This window comes from Argiope bruennichi, chromosome 3 (genome assembly GCF_947563725.1).
Source record: "Argiope bruennichi chromosome 3, qqArgBrue1.1, whole genome shotgun sequence".
Lineage (NCBI taxonomy): Eukaryota > Metazoa > Arthropoda > Arachnida > Araneae > Araneidae > Argiope > Argiope bruennichi.
This window is the reverse complement of record NC_079153.1, coordinates 126,515,714-126,539,048: the sequence shown is the minus strand read 5'-3', so window position 1 is coordinate 126,539,048 and position 23,335 is coordinate 126,515,714. Positions and strand designations below refer to the sequence as shown.

Sequence of the window (23,335 nt, the reverse complement as noted above, 5' to 3'; positions counted from 1 at the left end):
CCTGTCGAGTTTCTGTACTTCGCCGGGCAAAAGGAAGTTCGACACTTTTTTTAGGAAGTATTCCATGACTTTTATCATCCCTAATAACTTTTGTTTGGAGTATATATAGACTTTTCTTCTAGATGTTTGTCATTGGAGAACACGAAAATAAACTTTTCCCACTACTCAAAATAATTAAAATTATAACTTTTAGGCAGAATTTTTTTAATAAGATTTCAATCAACAAGAAAAAATGAGAAAAAATATCCATCAGCAGAATGAATGCGCCAAGACAGCAATCCACCATGAAGTAACATATATTTGCAAACTAATCGCCTTAGGAGTCAAGATGATTAACAAGAAATATTCCTTAAATTTCAGCTAAATCATTTTAATTAAACTTCTTTTCTATAATTCCATTAAAATGCTAGACATCAAAGGTTTGGTTTGGTTTGGTTATATTAACGTCCCGTTTGAAGCAACACTAGGGCTATTTTGGGACGGACCTCGTAATTTTGAACCGCGGTTAGATGACGACCTCGACATCAAAGATGTGTTACTTTAATAGTCTTTCAAATATCCTGTTCATTGTGTATACGAACTTTCTAATGGAGACCAGTTTCATGGCATCATAACACTACTTTGTCCAGTTCATCTTCTTTTTTAGAATTTAGCAGTATTGTATGTAACTTTGCATTTTTATTCGTCCTGTAAACTAGATAAATATTAAACATAATTATTCTTCAATTTTCAATAATGGAAGAAAGTCAAGCAATTAGATATTTCATGAAATTATAGAAACCGATTTCCATTTCATGTACAAAAATAAAAACCATTTTTTAAATTAATTATTCCCAAAAAAGAAAATATTATTGATAAATATACTTAAAAATATGCTTTAAAATGAGTTAAATCTAGATAAAATAAAATTTGCAGTACAATTGGTAAAACTTAGTTGTTGTAACACACTGTTACAGCAACTAAGAACACTGTTTTAAGGTCCAAAAAAATAATTTTTAGAACTAAAAACTGTGAAAAAAACATTTCTGTGTTGAAATATTTTCTGAAGTTATCACAAAAAAAATTAAAATCAAATTTAGTTTATAATTAATTAAAATTCATATTAATTTTTTTAAATCGTTTAAAAGTGAACCTCCAAAGTATATCCGGTTCAAATTTTGTAGCACGAAAAACGATCACGCCTTTAGAACGTCAACACACATACACATTCATTTTTATTATAAGAAGAAACAATTGACATACAATGAAATAAAATATTTTAGCAATAAAACTGGAGCATTGTAAAAAGCGATTATATTCATATTACTTTATCAATAACCACACAAGGCTACTCCACCCCGCCTAATTAAAGGCCTTCGAATTAAATTGGAATGACCAGACTTCCATGGTAGCATTAGAGGTAAGTAGGGTTAAGTCCTAAGGGACATCACCGGCTACGGTACAACCCTTCCCGTGGGAAGTACGTCCCATCATCGATAGGGAGTAGTCGACCACACACTATTTCTGTACCCACTCAAATTGCAAAAAGCAACCACCATGCCAGAAACTTCTCATTTTCACATGAGGTTCTCTCCAGCTGGGAGTTACTTTATTAATAAGAAAATTTTTAGCAAATGCTAGTTTGTTTCGATGTTTCTTGCTGAAACTAAGAAAATAATAAAATTCTATTCCCTAGACCACCAAACTGAACAAAGCGGAAATGAAAACAATTCTTCAATTAGAAATTATTATAACATAAATATAATCCAATTAACTGAGAGAATTGAAGAAAAATTATTAATTAAGAAAAATTGAAAATTTTTGAAATATAAAAAATTAAGCAGATCAAGTAGGATATTTTTGAATCCAATTCCAATTTTTCAGTTATTTAGGCAAAAATAGATTCTTTACAAGTTTTTGAATGAGTTTTGTAATTTCTTACCGAATTAGTAAAAAATAAAACTTCTTCCGGTTTTGCTAAGGTTTTGTTTCCGCTTCGGTCCACATAGAATGGGAAAAATGCTCCTGCAGAATCAGCATTAATATTCGAAACAGTGCATTCATTTCCTGTTGTTGAGAAATAAGTTTAAAAAATTAAACATTTTCCAAAAATAAAAGAACAGACTGTGATTTATAAGAAAATACTTTTAGAGAACTGTTTAGTAAAAATAACAAATAATGCTCCCTCTATTTTCTGTTCATTTGAATTACCAACTTTTTTCCATGCCTCTGTTACTAAGTAAATCTACTTTTTGGATGTAAAAAATGAGATCGTTATTTATTTTTTTGTAAAGTGAAATGTATTTAAGTACAATAAAATAATTTATTCGTGTCTTTGGAAAGATCAAGGATCAGCGAAACGTTTTAGATTACATGCTTCAAATAAGTATTTCTTTTATGTCCATTCTTTATTTCTCTTATTCCATTATGCAATACAATGTCTAAAAATATCGATCTTTTATTTAAAAAATAAACCTTAATCTGAGTTATTTAACGTAAATATTGTGAAAAATGGATGGATTTTCTGTTGAAACAATACAATAGTACGTTCACGACATGAAAGATATCACATAAAAAGATCAAAATTTGATTCTTTATAGTTAGAACTCTGCAGACATTTATTTAAATTTTCGATTATTTGCAATAGCTCTTTCCGACATCATTAAGCATAATATTTTTTTTTTCATATAAAAAATAAATGTACTGTCGGATCTCGGATTCGAAAAACCTCCGCACTTTTCTGCATGCGTCAGGATGCGTTTATTGAGTCAAAATAGGGAAAAGAGGAAAAATGAAAGAAGGAGATGGTTTACATTTAGCAATAGAACGAACTCGCATTATTGCGAAATTGACGATGTAATAATTTCTCATCTTTCTGCCTACCACCCCTTACCGAAGTAAAATCATCGAAAAGTGCTATCTCGAGATCTTAAAACGAACAGTATGTGATACAGTAGCGAAAAGTATGATATTTTTTTTGTACATCTTTACAATAAGAAAGAATAAATTTTCCTCTATACTGAAAAGATGGTACTACTTAAAAATGTTAAATTATTTATTGTGTTTCTTTTCAATAATTTTTGAGGAAAAACTTTATATTTCCTCAAAAATTATCATTGAAATAATATTTAAAAATAATATATATATTTTAATTTTTGAAACTCGCATAGATTTAATCTTATGGTTTTCTATCTTCGTGCCTTTTGTATTAGTCACGAATTATCTACATAAGATCTACATAAGAGATTTATCTACATAAGAGATTTTCATGTGCATATTAAAAATGCAAATCAAATCAAATGGGTAATATATATAAAAAAAAATTCTCACCACTAATGTAAAGCATTTCATCATCGTCGAATCTGTAAATGGAGTGCGTAGTATCACCTTGAAACGTGAAGCGCAGAGCTCCTCTGTTCTTTGAGCTGTCGTAGAACAAAGTCCCTTCCATCTCCTCCTTCTCATTTTTAAATATTCCTTGTACTTCCACTTGAAACACAGGTGGAAATGTCGGTCTCGGAACTTCGTCTGAATTACATAAATAAGAACTTCAGAGGGTTTTTTTAAGTATATACATGATAATTAAAATATTTTTTAAACCATCGGGTTTGCCCTCCCTGAAACTTTCTAGTGTACTCTCTTATAAAGATATTATCCCAGAAAATGCCTTTCATTGAATTGTCTCGACAGTTATGTAATATTAACCTTCGGGGCGAATTTAGAAATTTTAATCGTTATCATTGGCGTGTTTTTTTGGCGATTAATCCCTGGTATGCGGTTAACAGTATCCGAAAATCGAATTCGTCTTTATATGTGTTTTTCACAATCGATTGAAACAAAAAATTTGGCACAAAACTACAATATAATCACAGAATCCAATACCAAATTTGATATAGTTAACTTATTTTTGAGTTATTTTGTTTACTTGTTTCTGAAAGTACAGGGCAACAAAGGAATAACCCCCTCATTGGATTTATAAGAATCTAGACCATAGATGTAAATTCTATGTATCGAATTTTATCAATCTAGCTCTCTTCGTTTTGTAGTTATTTTCTTAACTTATATTTGAACAGCCGGACATGCAGATTTCTTCTGAAAAGATTTTGCTCAAAATCTGATAGAAACCTACAAATTTCATGTAAAGTCCGCATGCCAAATATCCTCTGCCAAGCTTAAGGCGTTTTTCAGTTATCTTTATCACAGACAGATCGACGAATGGACATTTTCCAAAAAATGTGGTTTTCATATTTAGGGAGATCTAAACCAAGAAGATTCGTCAAAATCTGGACTTCGAATTTTTTGACGATTACAATACTTTATCTATACTATGTATATGAAAAAGTCAGAATTCAAATATTCAATGACAATATTTCAATATTAAATATTGAGTGAAAACCAAATATACATTATCACTTTAGAGCTATGTATTAAAGAACCGAAACTGAACAAAATGTGATCCGAGATAGATATTTATAGATTTTTTAATATGTTTGCCACAATTTCATCAAAAGAGATCCTTTGTAGCAGTAAAATCCTGTTCTGACTCAATTTTTAAGTGAATCTTGAAAATATGTGCATATTTAGCTTTATTTTCTAAGAGCATTTTCAATGAATACTCATTTCCCCTGTCAAAATTGCACTTGATGCACGGATAAGTTCAAATGTCTTATTCGCACACCAATGAAACAAAGAATGATGATTTGATTTTACTAACGGCTAATGATAACTTCCTGAATAAGTTGAAAAATGCTGCTGTATTAACAAACAGCGAGATTGGACTCCGTGAAACTTGCTCACACACTCTCGAATAAATGTACTTGTACATCACTAATTGCATACTATAGACGAACAATAGTAAAGAAAGTGTTTATTAGAGTGGGATTCTGGAAGACTCATCGCTGGAAAAGTACCAGGAAACTGAATGTGCACTTCGAGCGTCATTTTTTTTTTCGGACGATTTAATAAAAATTCGACATAGAACTACAATTGCAGTCTCAAAATCACACAAACAAACTTATCAAATGTCATATATCTAAGTCTTTGTGTTTTCGAGTTATTGCATTTATATGCTTGTAAATGTACAGACCAACACAAGGTCAAGCCCTTGACCAATTTGGTTCCAAATTTGTAAGGTATCTACACTTTAGATGATTTTTCATTACACTTTTATCCACCTATTCTAAACTTTATCTAGTCCTTCGCGTTTTGTATTTATCGTGTTATATTCTGATAGCCGGATAAACAGACTTCCTCGCCGACTTCCTGGCATAGGGGTAGTGCGCCTTCCCCGTGATCTGGGCGTCCTGGGTTCGAGTCCCAGTTCGGGCATGATTGTTCCTTATCTGTTCTATCTGTGAGACGTGTGAATGTGCCCCCCTGTAAAAAGGGGTTGTGCAAGCGAATGTGATGCATGAGTAGCTAAGTCGTACTCTTGGCCCTAGTTGGCGCTACTAAAACAAGAGACGCTCCCTTGGCTTAAAATCGCTGACTTCGTCAGAGAGCTTGTCCATGGCAAGTGCCATTATAAACAACAACAGACTTCCTCTGAAAGGGTTGCGTTCAAAATTTGACAGAAAACTACAAATTTGGAACAGATACCCTTTACCAAAATTTCATTCGCCTTGCTTGTGGTATTTATCGATTATGGTATTCACAGATGGACAGAATTTCAAAAATACATTTTTCGGACTCAAAGATATCCGAAACATGGAGACTCGTCAAAATCTCGAATTCGAATTTGACAATTACAATATCTCAGTGGTATATTTCGTACATAAGAAAGTAAAACTATTTCTTTTCTGTTACGTATATAAGCACAAAAGTACAAAAGTTTTCAGTACGTATTATAAGCAAAAAAAATATAATGAATGTTTCTCGTATTTTATTCGCTTTACGTTCCCCTACGCCAACAAAGGAATTCATAAGATTTCTTGGTCATCCTAATTTTAACTCAAAAGCAACTCATATGATGATCCTCGAAATAAATATTTGTTATTTCTAAATAAGTCTTTAAATGAAACTATTAAAATGGTCTAACAAAAGAAGAAACAGCGAAACAAATATTAAAAAAATACAAAGCTTTTCTCTTATGCAAATAATGGTCATCGTTAAGAGGCAAAGAATAATTTTACAAATATGCACAAAGCCACAAGAAGAATTGATTCATTTGAGAATAATTTAAACTGACATTGGTAATAAGAAGTTAAAAAGTACTTTTAAACAATGATCGTAACAATTAGTTAAGAAAAATAACGGCAAATTGTCGAATAGCGAAGTTCCAAAGTATTTTAATCAAGGAAACCGATTAAAAAAGGTCAAATTCCAACAAATCGGATAGCAGGGAGTTAAAAAAAGTCAATTTGTTGACAGTTGTCTTTATCAAACGTAATATGTGCGCCTTTGATTATAATTCGAGGAAAGTACGACCGTTCTATGATTGTCAACTACTGAATTATTGTCAATTTAAAGGTAACACTACGCTTCTCAAATATTTTTACATCAAAAATACAAGCTTTATGAGAGAATAATTGTTGTACTAAGCTATATAACCTTTTTAGGCTATTCGCATTGTGGGAGGGGGGATGTGTGTGTGTGTGTGTGTGTGTGTGTGTGTGTGTGTGTGTGTGTGTGTGTGTGTGTGTGTGTGTGTGTGTGTGTGTGTGTGTGTGTTGAAAGTTATTGCAAATAAACGTCAAATTTTTGCTTAGTTTTCAGTTAATTAAAATTTGAAAAAATTCGCTCCAAGGTGCACATTCCCATCCTCCAAAGTAAATATGTGCCAAGTTTTGTAGTTCTAGGCCAAACAGTCTGACTTGTAGAGCGTTATCAGTCACACACGTATTCATCTTTATCATCAGTAGATATAGCGTCATTTCATAACAATAAATACTAAAATTTATAAGATACATGTAAACATTTTGTAATGTATTTTTATATGTGATTTGAGACATTTTGAGATGTTTTTTAATATGTTAAATTTAAAATTCAAATTTATCTCTATCTTGGCTGCATGAAATTGATATTATGCGGCAATGAATCTTAACGATCAAAGATGTGATCAGTAAGAGATATCACAATATTATTTGAATCAATAAGGATCAAATGTTTTAAAATTCCATTACATGTATTTTTGTCTACTCCATTACAGAAAATTATTTAAAACAATTTACCATAGTATAACTTATAATATTTAACATGATGCAAACATTTAAGTGAAATATGGTAAAACAATTTATCATAATATAATTTAAGCGGCTATTTCTCAGTTCGCCTCATATTATCTGTCTAGAACAGGACCTTGATAGATTCGAAACAAAGCTTCAATTTTACATTATGTTCGACAGCCGATTACATGGAATAGCCATTTTTTATACTGACCGAGTTCATGTTAAATCTATCGAGAATCAAACTTTTTCAGCTGGTTTACTTTAGTGGTTTAGGAAAGGGATGCAGGATCAAACATCGTCGTCTTCATCTTTTCACGGTTCAAAATTGGGATTTATAATTTCTGCATATAATTTCAATACTGAACATTTATCTAAACTAAACGCAGCAAGAAATTCAAGAGATATAAATTAAACTGAAAATTGATTTTTTTTATCAGAATAAAATTTTAAATCAATAGAAAATTATCTTTCAAGTGAGAACTGCAACAATATTGAATCATAAGGTGAATTAAAAATTAATTATTCTGCAATATTTTAAATTTTAATAATTCAGAGATGCATCTGATAATTTCTAGATTTGTATTTCTTAAATTTAAAAAGCAATTTTATCTTTATTTTGTCTTAATTTCTTACCGGTTATAATTTGCTAATAAAGTAAATAATTACAAAAATTATCGGAATAATATGTATTCAATATAAAGCAAAGTTTGTAGAGTTTGAAATTTTAAGATAAAATTTAAATATATTAAAGATACAAAAAATTATATTGATAAATTTCACTTAAAACAAAGAGGCATATGAAATAAAATCATTTAATTGTAGAGTTATAGGTAAATAAAATAATAAATAAATCAGAGGTATGATTTAACTTCTAAAAGTACAGAAAAGTTTAAAAAGTCAGAGATATTGCTATCAGAAGAACAATGAGTAGAAATTTTTTAGACAAACTAGTTTCCTTTTTATACAGTTGCTCAAAAAAAAGAAATCTTTTTAATGTTTACATAACAAATATTCTTACCTTGACAATAGCAAAAATCAAGACAAAGTATCAAAACTTTCACAAATACAAAGAATTTCAGAATGAGGGTCATTGTGAACCCGATTTAAATCAAAACGAAATGATTTTCTTCCTTAAACTTCTTTGCACATCTCGATCTCTTATGGAACAAGCTGTAATGAAATAGAAACACTTGCTATCTATTATGTGTTCTCATTGTCTAGATTTTAGCTTAATAATAAACAATACTTTTATCTCAAATCAATGGATAACTCTTGATTATCACTGGCAAAAGAAATCATAACTTAAATTTGAACAGATTTAATTAATCATAAAAATGACATATAATCTTCAGTAATTTGCTAAGACATTATTTCTGAATAACATTTAAAAATTTTCATTTTGAATTTTTAAAATTTTTTAAACCTTCAATAAAAGGAAGAAAATAAATTCCACTTGCTTATCAGTTCAAACCTAAAGACTCATTTTATCAGGTAAAACTAAACAATTAAAAATTTATCAAAGAATACGTTAAGATAATCTCTATGGATATCAATGAAAAATGGGATGTATTTTCATTATCAATTTTTTTTTTTTTTTTTTTTTTTTTGAAGAAACGTTCGGCTTTAATTTCTTTTTAGCTCTTGTAGTAGATATTATATTTTATGGATAGATCTTAACACAAAACAGTACAATTAACTTTTTTTATAGATACTAAGTTTAAGAAAATACTTGTCTTTTTAATTTAATTTCGCATACAATCTTTAAGCGAAAGTATACAATCTTAAGTATTGTTCATCGTTTTTTTGCTTATAAATGGGCTATTATTTTAATTCTGATTTTCATATAAACTTTGTTGTAGGATTAATTATATTCATTTTGCTTATCATTATCAAATAATGAACATTATTGTTCTGTTTTTCACTAAGCAGTCTTAAAAATTGCATAGTTCAAGAATAAATAATTTATATTTTCTTAATTTATATATGTTACATTGAAAGACCAATTTCTTGCAAATACCGGTACACTTACACTCCGGGGAATGAAAGCATTCTCATAATCATTTACTATATGTCTGAAATATCTATTAAACATAATCAGTTTTTCCTTAACCGACAAATATCAGCATTGAGGAATTTCAACAAATGATAAATGACGAAAGAAAATGCATTTAATTCGTCAAATCAAAACTGCAACTTTTTAAATCGCACATAGCAATTAAAATATATGATATACTACTGTGATTAAAAAGTATCCAAAACTGCAGTATAAAAACAAAAAATATCAATTTATTGGTCTTTGAAATTATTCTGCTCAACGCTTTTTCAATCATCAAAACATGACCCAAAATCATTTTTGCGAAATTCTTTTAATGCTCGAATAGAATTTTTCTTTATCGAATCAATGGATTCAAGACAGTAATTACGAAGGGGTGACTTCAAGTGTAGAATTTTTTTTAACCCTTTAAAGAGCCATTTTTTTCTAGTCATTATGTTAAAATAACTTTAGGCTTGAAATTAGAATAAGAAGAGGGATTCATTTAACTTATTAGATAAATTTAATTTGATTAATTAATTAATTTGGTTAATTAATAATTAAGTAACAAATCAAGACGCATCATTTTGTCTGATATAAAGAACTGAAGCATCTAAGTTTCTGACTTACTAAAAAAATGTGTCAGAACTTATGCCAACCTACATAATTTCACACAAAGATTGATAAATTTGGTGGGAAGCATACTTCCCACGGCCTTAGAAAGGGTTAAATCACGGTACTGTGCCATTTGAATGCAGAGGTTGCGAATCTGTATTTGTTGAAGGTTAGTAATGTAAATAATAAATTTACTGTAATAAAGGGCATTATCATGGTGAAAGCACGTACTTTTTTGACATGTTTCAGATCATTTCCGATGAAATATTTTTCCAAACTGAAAACAACACATAATTATTAATCTTTATTGACTGTCTAACTAGTTGGTAATAATTCTTAGGGCCAAAATATTAAACAATTGATACTACCTTGATTTTGAGTGATTCAGACTTAGTCCTTTCGGTTTTGCTAAGCTCACTTTCTCTCAATTTTGTGGGTGGGTACATGTGCGTACATGCGATCAGCTTGCGCACAAGGAAAAATTTACTAATTCATTTAACATTTTGAATCAGATATTGGAATCTTTTTTTTTCCCAAGTCATAAAAAAAATTTAAGAAAATTGTAATTGTTACCAAAATTGTGCTTCTTTGCATTAAGTCTACGGAAAAGTTAAACTTTACCCGAATTTCACAACCATTCGGGCTCCTGTTAACAAGATTAATTAGCATAGTCTGATACACGATTTGTCTCACCAGAATTGCTGCAGGCAGTTTCTACAATTTGCAATTCGAATCCCATTCTAACTAGAAACTCAAAACTTTCTTCGACATACAGAGAAATTTTAATTTAGTTAAGTTACATTAACGGCAAATTTGAAGTCATCGCTAGAGTTATTTTAGGAAGGACCTCATAATTTTGAACCCTGATCAGATAACGGTGGTGGCACCTGGGCTGGACTCCCTTCTTTGGGTTTTCGCTCTAATCTAGCGGGAAGACATTGGGTTCACGACATCGGAGTAGGCCTGCTTTAGGCCCTCATGCATAGCGGATTTTTAGTGATATCGGGTCTTGAGCCTTCTTCCCCAAATCTGGAACCTTACCACTAGGCTGCCAATATTCAGAGGATCTTAAACTCATAATAATGAGAGGTGGGCGCTTTAAATTAAAAAATCCAGCGAATCAGACTAGGTATCGAATCTGGGAATTTTGTCATACGATATCAAAGCATTAGAAACTATATCTGTGATAATAATTGTTCCAAATGATTTGAAAACTTATTTAACATTTGAACTTAATTTTTGAATCTCCATCATTCCAGGAATCCACAAAAACACCCGTTTGAATTATTTAAAAAAATAGTTAAGATAAACAACTAATAAAGTGTAAATGAAAGCTATTAATCGTGTTAATTGATTAGATTAATGGAAATTTCCACCTGTTATAAAGAAGATATTACTTTTATTAATTGCAATTTATTCTGCATTTACTAAAGATGAGTAGGAACTTAAATCTTCTCTTCTCCCTCCCCACACCCGATTTTAAGATGATATATTAATAATAACATTGTCCTTCGATATTTTTAATGAACTATGATCTGATTATTTATAACTTATTTCCATATTACTTTACACCTTGTTTCAGTTAAGAAACAAGATGCAAAATAATATGTTATTTTACACCTTGTTTAGAGTATCTTGAATACTTTAAACAAAAAATTAAGTAAAATTATCAAATTAAGTACTAAATGAAGCTACGTTAAACGTGTTCGATGCCCCACATACGTAGTAATTTATCAGAAAAATTGGATCTTATAATTGGAAGACTATGACTATACCAACGCAGTCCCCAACTGAACTTGAATAAATAAAATGTTATATGCAAATGTATTAATAAGATCAAACTGAAACAAAACAAAAAAAAATCGATTAGGGCCATTTTGATTGGTCGGCTCAAATTGAAAATACTTTATAACAGATTTATCGTTGCCTGCTTTTGCATTCTAGTTTGAAATGTTGGTGAGAGTAACGTGTTAATTCAAAGCTGTTTTAAAATGATATGTAATGTAGCGAGTCTTGCGAGGTTGAATTCCTTTATATTTTTATTGGTAAGTAATCAAGTTTTTATTTGAACAAGTTTTAGAATAATTATCTTACGAGTCAAATTGACGATGATTTTGGAATTTTCTATGTAGAAATTGTGTCGCTGACACACCAAAGAATCCTAATTTCCAAGTTTTAACTTTTTAAAGGTATTCATAACTTTATGATTAATATGAACATATGGAATTTGAGTTCCATGATTATGGGAATAAATTTAAAAGGAAAAAAACCACACAATTTTAAATAGGAGTTTTCAATTAAATACTACTCGTTAATTTCATTCTCTTTATTGCTTCCAGATATGGCCTATGTTCAAATAATGCTGAATGTTTAAAGTTAAATCTACTTAAATAATTTGGAATGACTTTCCAAATCGAAATTTCAATGCGACTTAGCGTTAATTCCTCTTTTTCCTTGAATTTTTGTTCTATATATATGCACAAGAATTCTGTATCGCTTCGTTAGTTATGTAATGATGTTAGTTCAACTTAAAATTAAAAGATAAAAATACTTATTGTGTTCAGTGCGATTTATTTAATTTCATTGCTATGGCGAGTACTAACTTTCGTCAGCAGAATTTTGCTATTTCGATGTAAATGGATCCAAATGCGTTTCAAACGGAGGTTAACATTTTAAATAGTACAATGCAGCAGTCAAATTTGCAATAAGTAAATAAATCATTTCACTTAAAGTGGGAATAATACAATTCCTAATTGTGCAATAGATACGGTATACTTGTCTACTTTTTGATGAATGGTGTGCAACCAGACACTGCAAACCTACCATTGTCTGAAATAAACAGTCGACCCAAATTTTACTTAATAAACTTAATCTTCGGCATTAGGCTTGTACAGAAGTTGAGAGAAGTAATTGTTAAAGGCTATGTTCTCTTGGAACAGTCGATGGTATAATGCTAAGACTCGAATTAAGATGACTGTCAACGTTGAAAACGGCTTTTTACAACCATTTAGAGCAAAGGTTCTTACAAAAATCCATAACCTCGCTTTTCCAAAAAGATTTTTTCATTTTATAACTAGAAGTCGCTATATACCTAAAAAAATAACTACATAAAAAAACTCGCTGCTTATTCTAATGTCTCGTAGTACTACCGGAAATGGCAGTGAAATGCAGTTTTTATAATAAGTAGTTTAAAAGTATTTTCTGAAGAGGAAATGCTCTTAAACAATGACAAATTTTAAAATCTTCGATTTTTTGAAAAATTATCAGTCTTTAATATTACAAAGCTAATTAAAAACTCTTAATGAAATTTTCAGGTAATATTTTGTATACTATTCTTATAAATTGGATTAAGTGATGATCATCGCACATTTCTTTATTTATGGCCTCTGTTAGAAAATAAGATTTAGTACTTCAATATTGTAATATATGAACCTAATAGTGTTAATAAAAAAAAATCCCCTTGTATTTTTGTAGTATTGGCTCTTTTGGTTAAATTTACTTCAAATTTTTAAAAGATTTGAACATATGTTTTTAGACAATTATTTTTATGACTATTAAATTAGAAAACACTAAATAAATTTTAAGAGGGCTTTCTCATAAAAATGACGTAGGCAGTCACTTTAAATAAAATATGGTCCTACTAAATTGTTAAATATTGGGAAAAATCGGCATCATTAAGTTCTGTCAAAATTTGTTCTACGCTTATGATTGAAGCTTCGTTAAATCTGCTTACATATTAAGACAGAAACGATGAACGTGTGATATATTGCATATTTTCGTATATTCCTGCCATTTGAATTCATAACACTCGAACAGTTCCCGCACCAGCAGCATTTAAGATTATTTTCGGATAATTTGAGATTTCTTGAACTTTCCTTATTCGAAGTCAATGCAATTGGATCTGAATAATAAAATCGGCTTATAATCGATGAATAATTATGCATATTCACAAAAATTCTCTCGTGAATGATTGTAATAGTGGGTAAACTTCATAACGTACAATACTAATGGAATATAAATGTGAAAGTAAAAGGAATTCATTAAAAATGTAAAATAAAGGATTAAGGATGAAATTAATTCCTCAATGGAAAAAAGTGGGTTCAAAGTCGAAGCGAAGCTATTCAGTCAATAAAATACCATATATTAAATGTGTTATGCAATTGAACAGTTGACGTTTTCCAAGGCCCTTTTTTCTGTTTACATTTTAATAACATAGAAATGAGTCTTAAATTTATTTAAATCTTTTACAGGATATTGAACTCGCTACAAGCAACTCTCTACAAGTTACTCTGAAGAGCTTGGTTAGAATGGACATCTGTTGCCACTTCGCATCGATCTTGATAACAGCGTGTTATGTAGACTGTGTATGAAGATGAAAACAGACGCTGTGTTCTTAACGAAATAAACCCCACCAGAGGGTGTGATCCATGTTTTTTCAAGGTAAGCTTTTTGCATTAATTTCTTATTCCGAAATGAATTTCAACTGTTGGAACTCCAAGTTCTTAATTGGATAACAGTGACCGAAATACTGCGTTTCATAGTAAGATTCCTGCAAAATGAGTAGTCATATCTTTCAGGCTTGGAATTTTACAACTAGAGAATTCTTGGTGAAGTAACTGGGGCATGATAAATGGGATTGTTCGAACTCGTTGATTTTTTTTTTTTTGCCGTTTCTGTAAATTTGATCGATACTCTAGTAAATATTGGATCACGTGCTTGTTAGGTTAAAGAAAGTGCCAAATTTTAATAAGTGCATTTGATGACAATACGCATTCTAATACACAATCCAACTTACAGAATAGCATAATTTCTACATAATGATGTATAATCCTGCAAAGTATTCGAACATTGCTAATCCTGAAGTTAATTACTGCACAATGAAGCCTTAAATACCTGTCGCTGCAAAAATGTTCCACAAATTTATGAAATATTTCTCCGTGGAAGGGGGCAATCCTCACACTTCAATATACCAGCCAAGTTAAATTTTTAAACGGCAAAACCCAATTTAGAATATTTGAATTCTGAAGATTAAAACGTCTCCAATACAATCTCGCAATTTGAATAAACGGTTAACGAGTTATAACTAAACTAATTTAATATCGAGAACTGAGTTTAATTTTCTAAAAATATACATCTTAAGACGGGGATTTTCCAAAAATAACTTCTGAAAGACGAACTATACTGTTTTAAAGACGGATTTCATAAGTTTCCAAATTTGCAAACTAATTTTGCGTAAACAAACTGGTATCAAAGGAGAGTTTTAAAACAACTTATCAAATTTTATCCATTTCTTCCAAATATTAAGATGTATAGTAAAATCTAAAGCTCTCAAACGGCATTTCCGCTTTCTTGAGGCGCATCTCAGTTTGACAAAGATTCACTGGGAGGAATAAAAATTCCTACAAGGATTGAAAACGGCATCTTTCATTGTTGCTTTAGACCAAGATAGTTTTGAATTGTTTAGGAGAGAAAAGCGATATGCTACAGATCTTACTCTTGCACTCCATGCAATATTTCCCTTGGAATAAAGGTAAGCCAATTGGTTATAATGATTTAAAATCTTTGACTTAAGAAATGCAGAACAGAATTTTGAAAGGAATAGTGTTGAATGTTTCAATTCATAAAACACTAAATGAAACGCAAAAGCTGCTTATGCGTTTATAATGAAAGTCACCGAACTTTACTGCTCCACTTTTAGGATTTTGTTAGCTTCGTGTTTCGGTGAATTAATGTTTTCTGGTAAAGTATAAAAATATGTCAAGCTATACTGTAAACTTTAATCGAGCTACATAAGCCCTTGACAGTTCCCAATAACTTAGTTGAGAAATCACCCACTAAATCAAAGTTAATCTGATTCTTCAGCGGGTACTCCAGAAACTGAATTGTGTTAGTCTGAACTCTAAAAAGCTCTTCAGATTAATTATATGCTTAGTTGCATAGTTAGCCATTGTCTTTCATATAGTTATTTCACCCAAATATCATTTCAATCGAATGAAAATGCCTTATATTTTAAATCGCTTATGACAGACACTTCGACCCTTATAACTAAATCATTCGAAACAAGGATGGAAGGACTTATCTTAAATGTAGAGTTAAAATTTCCATAAGCTCTTGTTAAAATTCTTAGCTATCCTCAGACAATTGGACTGTCTTCAAAATAGGTAATTAATGAAGTCTACGACAGTTTATATCGATGAGATTAATTTATAGAGAAAATACTTATGTCCTGTCAATATTGATTGAAATATTAAAACGCTTAAAGATCCATTCCCATTTAATGTATATATACTACCTTCAAAGGAAGATGATTCTTTTTTAAAAAATTAGCTTGGATTTTTCTTGAAATTGCTATGAAATTGACTTCGTTCAAAGTCAATAACAATGCTGAATTTTGAAGAGTATAAAAATTATCGCTTTTTATTTCAATTTTACTGAAACCTTTTAATCAGTTAGGATTTCTGATTAAAATGCGCCGTATTTGACTTTTTATGTAAATTTTCATCTTGCAGCATCTTAATGGGCAAACATTTTTACTTGCAGAATGCTGGTTGAATTCTAACAACACTTCGTTATTCAAGTGCTATAACCCGAAGGAGACTTGATCACTGTTCGGAAATTTAATGTCGACTCTTAATACAGCTAGGAGCTCACTTTTCCGAAGGTAAGTTTGAATATTTTCAAAAAGTAATAAACTTGAAATGGGGCATTTAGGATCTCGTGTCCTGAATCTTCAACTGTCTTTTCGTAAGCAAGTCTTAAAATCTTTCATCTTTCCCCTTACATGGGGCATAAGAGCAGAAAGTCTAGTCATTTTAATCAATTGAAAAATAAAGCATTATGTATCTAAGCATAGAACACGATAGTGAATCCTTTTGTTCACTGTTTTAACTGTTCCATTTCACACTAGCTTTTAAAGTGAAACCATTTCTACATAAATATAAAAATGGAATTGCTACTTCTCGTCGCTTAAACTCAACTTTTCGGCAGCTTTAAAGCGCCTTTCTTAATCATTTAGTTGCCCCTAAAACCAAATTCTGCACCCATCCGACTTAAAGGTATAAGATAAACAATGACATTGATTACTCATTTTCACTTTAGAAAATTAATTCTTGGATTGTTTTCTCATGTTTAGTAATCTACGATATAACTTCTGTTCCGTTTCATGAAATTTGTCTTCCATTTATATTTTGATTGTCTTAATTCATTTTTCAATAACTTGTACTGAAATTCAGTCGAGTATTTCTTCAAAATATTAAATTCACAAATTTACAATCATTAAAACCAAAAGCACTCAAGTCCAAAAAAAATTGCAAAGAAATGTCGCGTGTTTCGTTGACAGTAAATCTCTCAAGACAATGCCCATTTTTAGAAGGCTAACTTTAAAATTCTTTTAAATGTAAATATTTACACCAGTTTGGTCTCATTACATGACCGAACTTGATCCATATATAAATCTAAACATCTTCATTACTTCAATGTGACCTTTATACAGAATTAATATAATACAAGATTAATGGAATCTAAATTCACTTTTATATTTACAATAGTAAAGACTGATCCATGTAGGAAAATTTTTATAATTTGTTCAATGAGTGAGTATTGCAACTTATTTTAATCTACAAAACTAAGCTCTGGTGGTTATTGTCCAGTTTACAAGCGTTTAAGCGTTCTCAAATTAACAATCCAAGCCCAGTCTTAGTCATTACTGTGAACGCTACTACACATTATGTAATGTATCCGCAATTTTTTTATGCATTTCTTCCTGAATGGACCAATAGGCCGATAAAATTCAACCTAAAATTTCCCAAATTGTCCCAGTTCTCTTCAAATCGGTTCATAGTAACTAAACTTCTTTTGATCAATTTTTCTACCCTTCAGATACTTAATTCTAAAATTGTCGTTCTGCAGAAATTTTTTCATTCTAGCCAGATAAAAAGAATAAAATTGACATGGAAATATGCATTGCCGAACTAAAACTCCTTATTTAGTTAGAACAAACCATTCTTCCTTCCTATGAAATTAGTTTCTTTGGGCTTCAATTACCTTGAAAACTAAAGGCTTAAATTCCCATCGTATTCAATCGTAAATTTGTAAATCGGCATTTAACTTTTCTATACAGAAGTGCTTCCAACTAGAGTTGAATGCGCCCTTCTCGCTTTACATGGTTTACTTCAAATTTTGTATTTAAATTTGAACAAGGCTAAACTTTAAATGGTTAATGTTTATGAAATCTAATTTTCAGGAAACTAGAGTAATTCCTTGTATCATTGGATATTGAAGTGGATTGTCTCGTTGCCACACATCTCAACATCTTGAGAGTTCCAAAATGTTTTGAAAAGACACTGAGCCCTGGATACTACATGTCTACTCCGCAACTTCATTTTCAAGATCATCCAAATATATAACTTGTGTAACTTGGTACATAAAAGTATGGCTTTACTATAATCCATAATCTAGAGTTAGTGTGGTTAAGATCAAACTTGAAAAGTACTCGAAACTTGATCTATGCTTTGTATAACGGATTATGATTGTTTTAATTTATCTTAAATTATGCAGGGAACTTTAATGAAAATTGTAAAATTCTTTAATTTTAACTTTATCAAATTATTGTAAATCTCCCCAAGAAAATGAAACGGACGAAATAATTGAAAACGGCTTTTACGGATTTAGCTTTAAGTCGCATGTTCGATTCCTGGTCCCGCATCTTCCAGTTAATAGGTTCCCCTTTAATCGACGAACTATTTCAGAGAACACGCTGAATAAGAATACTAACAAATGCACCTTCCTTTAATCGAATTTTTTCGACTTCGAAGTTTTCAGTTTCCTTATAAATCGAAACATAAATCGCATTTATAGGTATTAATTCCAACTTGTGATTTTGGGGTTGTATTTCAGTTCTATCTCGGTAGCAATTCATTTACACTTCAGCCAGTTTCAATTGTAACCTTAAAATGATTTAATTGCGAAACTCGGACGCCCCTAAAGCTCAAATTCTAATTTTCCTCAAACCATCAGACAAATTATTTCTTCTAGGGAAATTAGTACAAAAAGGCGCTATTCACGAATAAAAAAATCGGTTAAGGACAACATCCTTACGGCGTTTGTATATCGCATAGTAGCATAAGAATCAGTCTTTAATTTTCTACCGTCATGACATGGATGTATGCTTTTGGATTAAATTCTAATGACTGTTGCCAACTTAGCTTTGAATTTAAGATGTATGCAATATAAAATCTTAAGTTGAGGACGCGCGTTCCAATTAGTTAATTTGGTAGGCAAAATTTGGAGAGATAGTTGCAAATGCCAGTGTTGAAAGTATATAAATTGCCTGGTTCTTGTGGGAATCTTGTTCTTCGGCCAATTGGGTTTCGAGATGAGGTAAAATGGAGGGAGTTGGGGTTAACGCGTTAAGTAATACTGGTCCCTGCTGACTTTCTGCTCAGGCTGTTCGGGACCGGCAGCCAAAGCAGAAAGCAGCGGTCCCCGGGGAGCAGGTATTTAACGCGTTAACTAGGATCATTGCAAGTGGAATAGAGTATTTGTGGGTTTTGATTAGGATGAATGAAATGGGAATTGGCATAATTAGTCGATATATCGATTGGTATATCTGTGGAGGAAGGGGGTCGAATCTGAGCTTATTAAATGCAATTTGTACAAGAAACACTGGTAGCAACTATCTCCAAAATTCAAACTTGTTCCCAAGTTACTTAACACATGCAAACCAAACATCCTTATTTTTTAGGCGCAAAAATTTAAAATACCTTGCCATTTAGCTACCGCTATCTTGAATAAATCAAACGCAATGACTCGGCAGTGTTCAAAATTAGAGTTAAAATAACAAATGTTTCGGATATGATGTGTCGTCAAATTAGGAAGTCGAGTAAATTCGCATGTGAAGGGCTTAAACGCGATGTAAATTATATAAATCCATGCAATTCTACCCCTTAAAAATAAGATTTTTCCATTAGTGATGGGGGAAGTTAAAAGATGAAACTTTCCGTGAATCGAAATACGATCAACTAATTATAAAAATATTACTGGCTAGATTTTTATTTGCTATTTGAAAATCAAGATAGTATTGTACTAATTTTAAATTGAGGTTGGTTTTGTGATGGTTTGAGGAAATCTTAAAAGGAATATTCGCGATTCTAACGCTTCTTCTATCTTGCATTTAGCTAACTTCGTAATGCAGATCCCATCAAATCAAGCACCTTCTGAGCTTGGATTAGATAATAGAAATGCAAATCAAATTATAATTTTAATTTGAGTACATCGATTAAAGATTGGATTCCTTAAATGTCGTATTCAAATAACATTTTATCTTCTATACATCCCTTGTGTTGTAATAGATCGAAAGTTCAACGATAGTTAAAGCTGATTGGAAATTCCAACATGAAATGAAGAAAACGACTAAAACGTAAGCCACTTTTGAAGCAACTGCTCGATCTTCTACAAAAATTTCTAATCCAAAAAAATAAAATCTGAATCTTAAGACCCCAAGAAATTAATGTCAAAATAAATTTCACTATTAGGGACACCTGGAATCGAACAACTTTTGAAATTCAAGTTCATGTATTTTCCATTTTAAAAGAAATTTTTAAAATTTTAAGTTAGGTTTAACTGATAGTTTAGAGGCGCGAACATTATTTGAAAGATAGAATCGTCCGTTTCATTTGAATTTAAAATCATCTCGGCATGTGTAGTAAATATTCTAGTAATTTCTTTAGTTTAAAATTCTAAGAATGCACAACTTCACGTGAAGGTTTTTATTAAATGGATCTTAAGTTGGAAGATCTTTTGAAATCGGAATATTTTTATAAAGCTGCGCCGCATATTTTTAAATCCAAGCCAAATAAAAGCCGTTCTATAGCTATATATGCAAGCTGATTTCGATACTTCAGTTCAAGTTTCCTCGCAATTGATAGTTAGCATTCATCTGTTTTATGCTTAAATTTTGTCTGCTAATTTGTACTTTCTAGTAGTAGTTCTGAAATATTGTGCAGCAGGAATTTTGGATGAATATAGTTGAAGCCGAAAACTGTCGCCTCCTTCAGAAAATATTCTGCAGATTGTAGCTATACCATAGTCAAGTCACTGATAGTTACTCTCGACATGCTGAGAGTATTGAAAAGGTAGACAAGACAACAAATGTTTGTATATATCTTCCATGTTTGTAAAGATGAAGTTTTATGTTGAATTAAACTCCTAGTGTTTCAGTAATGAAATTTTGTAATTATCAATGTTGCTACTATCGGAACTTAATTTGTGGAAACTCAAAATGAAGCTTTGATTTCATATCGGAATAGTTCTATAAGGAATTTCGAAAATTGATCATTGTATTTAGAAACGGTTATTTCAATATCTTAAATATTTAACTTTTCTAGGCTGGACGATGTATAGATAGGATCGGTTTAGGGAATTGATGAACAAAATACTTATTGGCGTTTATCATGTTAAATCGGATAGAAACGTTCCTAAATCTTAATTCAAGATTTTCATGGCATCTGTGAAAAAAAATTAAAGAACTAATTTAAATTTAGTTCCAGTGAGGAACTCGTTGCATTTTCGAAAGATGATTTTCTTGTCGCAGTTGTATTCCTCTCTTCTCTTTTGGATAATAGAGGGCGATGCCTGATTAAGTATGCATTCCATAGTGCATTGCGATTGTAAGAATGAGATGCGATGTTAAGGTGCGCGCGTTAATATCTTTTTTAGTGTTTTGTGTGAAATCTGGTCACTAAAATGTTCCTGAAAACACGAATCCCCCTTGCTTCCACTGCACGGATCATAATTCCACCACATTCTTTAATTAAACTGAAATTTCTATTTCGAATAATTGTTACTCAGCACTTGGCTTAAATTCAATTTTTAACTAAAATACAAGTGAATAACAAATGAGCCATCAATCTGCAATACTATCAATCTAGTGTTTGCTTCCTTATAAATCTTCTGAACGAGTTCGTTTTGCCAGTAACTATTTCAGTGTAACGTCCAAACTCTATTCCCGATAGGAAAGTAGGCACCAGCTAAATTTAGGTTATTTTGGAGTTACAACTTCAGTATTCCAACTGCCGTGTTCAATTTCTATAAATACAATTCTAGATTTGAAATGTTTAATGCATTAGACTGTTGCTCACAAAACAATGTAATTAGTAAAAATTAGAACCAAAAATATGCTTGCGTCTCCATATAAAACTCGTGAACCAGAAGAATCCTCTTAAACTAAATTTAATTCGTATCAAAAATTTTAAACTAAATTTCTCTCGGAATAAATTACAACTTTTCAGTAAAATATCGACTAAAATTTAAATTTTAGCTATACGAGCATAAATTTTAACGCATCTGGATAGAGTAGTTGCAAATGTAATTGTATGTTTTATGTGAAGGTGGTCATTTGCTCCGTCGACAAGCAAACTGACCACATTCCGTCTCTAAAAAAATTACGGGCATTTTGATCTCGGTGCCTGGCCAACATCGGGATCAAAATGTTTCGAATAAAATCTTCAATAGCTTTAAATTCAGTTAATTGTAAAATGTTTCTTAAAATTGAGACTACTGCTCTAAAAAATCTAAAATTAAGCTTTGAAAAATGTTTAATTTACAAATACTAAAGCATCTTAAATTATTTCATTCTTTCAGTTTAAGTAAAGCCTCTCTTAATCTCATTAAATCTGGATCAAACTATTTTTGAGTTTTTGTACTAAACAAGCAAGATTTTAAATATTGCTCTAATAGTTTCACTTCTGTATGTTCGTGATTAGTAATGTCTGGATTCATCTGGTTCACGCTTACAACACCGGAATTTTTAATGTCTCACGATTCCCATGTTCCTTTTTAACATCATACTGAATTAAAATAGTTAATATTAATGTCTTGGGTCTCATTAATGAAAATTCCGCAGTTTGCTATATAAAGTTCAGTGAAAACCGATAACATTACTGCTCGCCTTGAAGACTTGTCCATAATTTTTGACTAATTCGAAACCAACAACGTAAAAATTCTAATGGATTTGAATGCAATGCACATCTGTTGTAAATAGAAATTTCTATCGTTAAACGTGACGTTTTTAAAATTTTAAGGTAATTAAAAGATAGTTTAAACATCGTAATTCCGAATTAAATTTGAACAAAATCAAGAAAATATTAAATATCCAGCTTTATTAGAAACTCTCGGCATAAAATTAAATCTTCAAAGCTCGTCTCTACGACAACTTTAGTTCTGATTCACTCAAATTTCTAGAGCCCTAACGATAAGAGTTTTAGAGGAAAAAATTAAATGAGAAATTTTAAATTCTCTCATCGTATAAACATTGTATGGAATAATGGGGAATATAGACCTTTATAATCTCTTGTGCTCAAGCAAAACTGAACTGCAATAGTTTTAATTTCCGCTGTGTGAAGGGAAAAATGCTCTTTGGTTATCAGTTGACTATTTAGCAATGGCTGTCTATAAGTACTTCGATTTCTTTTCGTAGGTTACAATTCAATACAAACGGTTTTTAACTATCGTATTGTTGCTTTTAATGAAATTAAAGTGCATTTTA

The 23,335-nt window shown here is 30.8% G+C and overlaps 1 protein-coding gene and 1 long non-coding RNA gene across 2 annotated transcripts in view; one reads left to right on the top strand and one right to left on the bottom strand.

Annotated features, from left to right (window-relative positions):
* Positions 1-8,529, bottom strand: part of LOC129963073 (uncharacterized) — a 70,871-nt gene extending 62,342 nt beyond the window's left edge. Inside the window, exons 1-3 of the mRNA XM_056077106.1 lie at positions 8,164-8,529; positions 3,310-3,507; positions 1,922-2,046 (exon numbers count right to left, since the gene is read on the bottom strand). Of these exons, the coding sequence (XP_055933081.1) occupies positions 1,922-2,046; positions 3,310-3,507; positions 8,164-8,236 (396 nt within the window). The 5' untranslated portion in view covers positions 8,237-8,529. The remainder of the gene's footprint in view (positions 1-1,921; positions 2,047-3,309; positions 3,508-8,163) is intronic.
* Positions 8,530-11,728: 3,199 nt separating this feature from the next.
* On the top strand, positions 11,729-23,066 carry LOC129963072 (uncharacterized). Its single transcript, XR_008783952.1, has 4 exons — positions 11,729-11,837; positions 14,043-14,232; positions 16,333-16,453; positions 18,035-23,066. It is a non-coding gene; the product is annotated as an uncharacterized LOC129963072 (long non-coding RNA).
* The last annotated feature ends 269 nt before the right edge of the window (positions 23,067-23,335 follow it).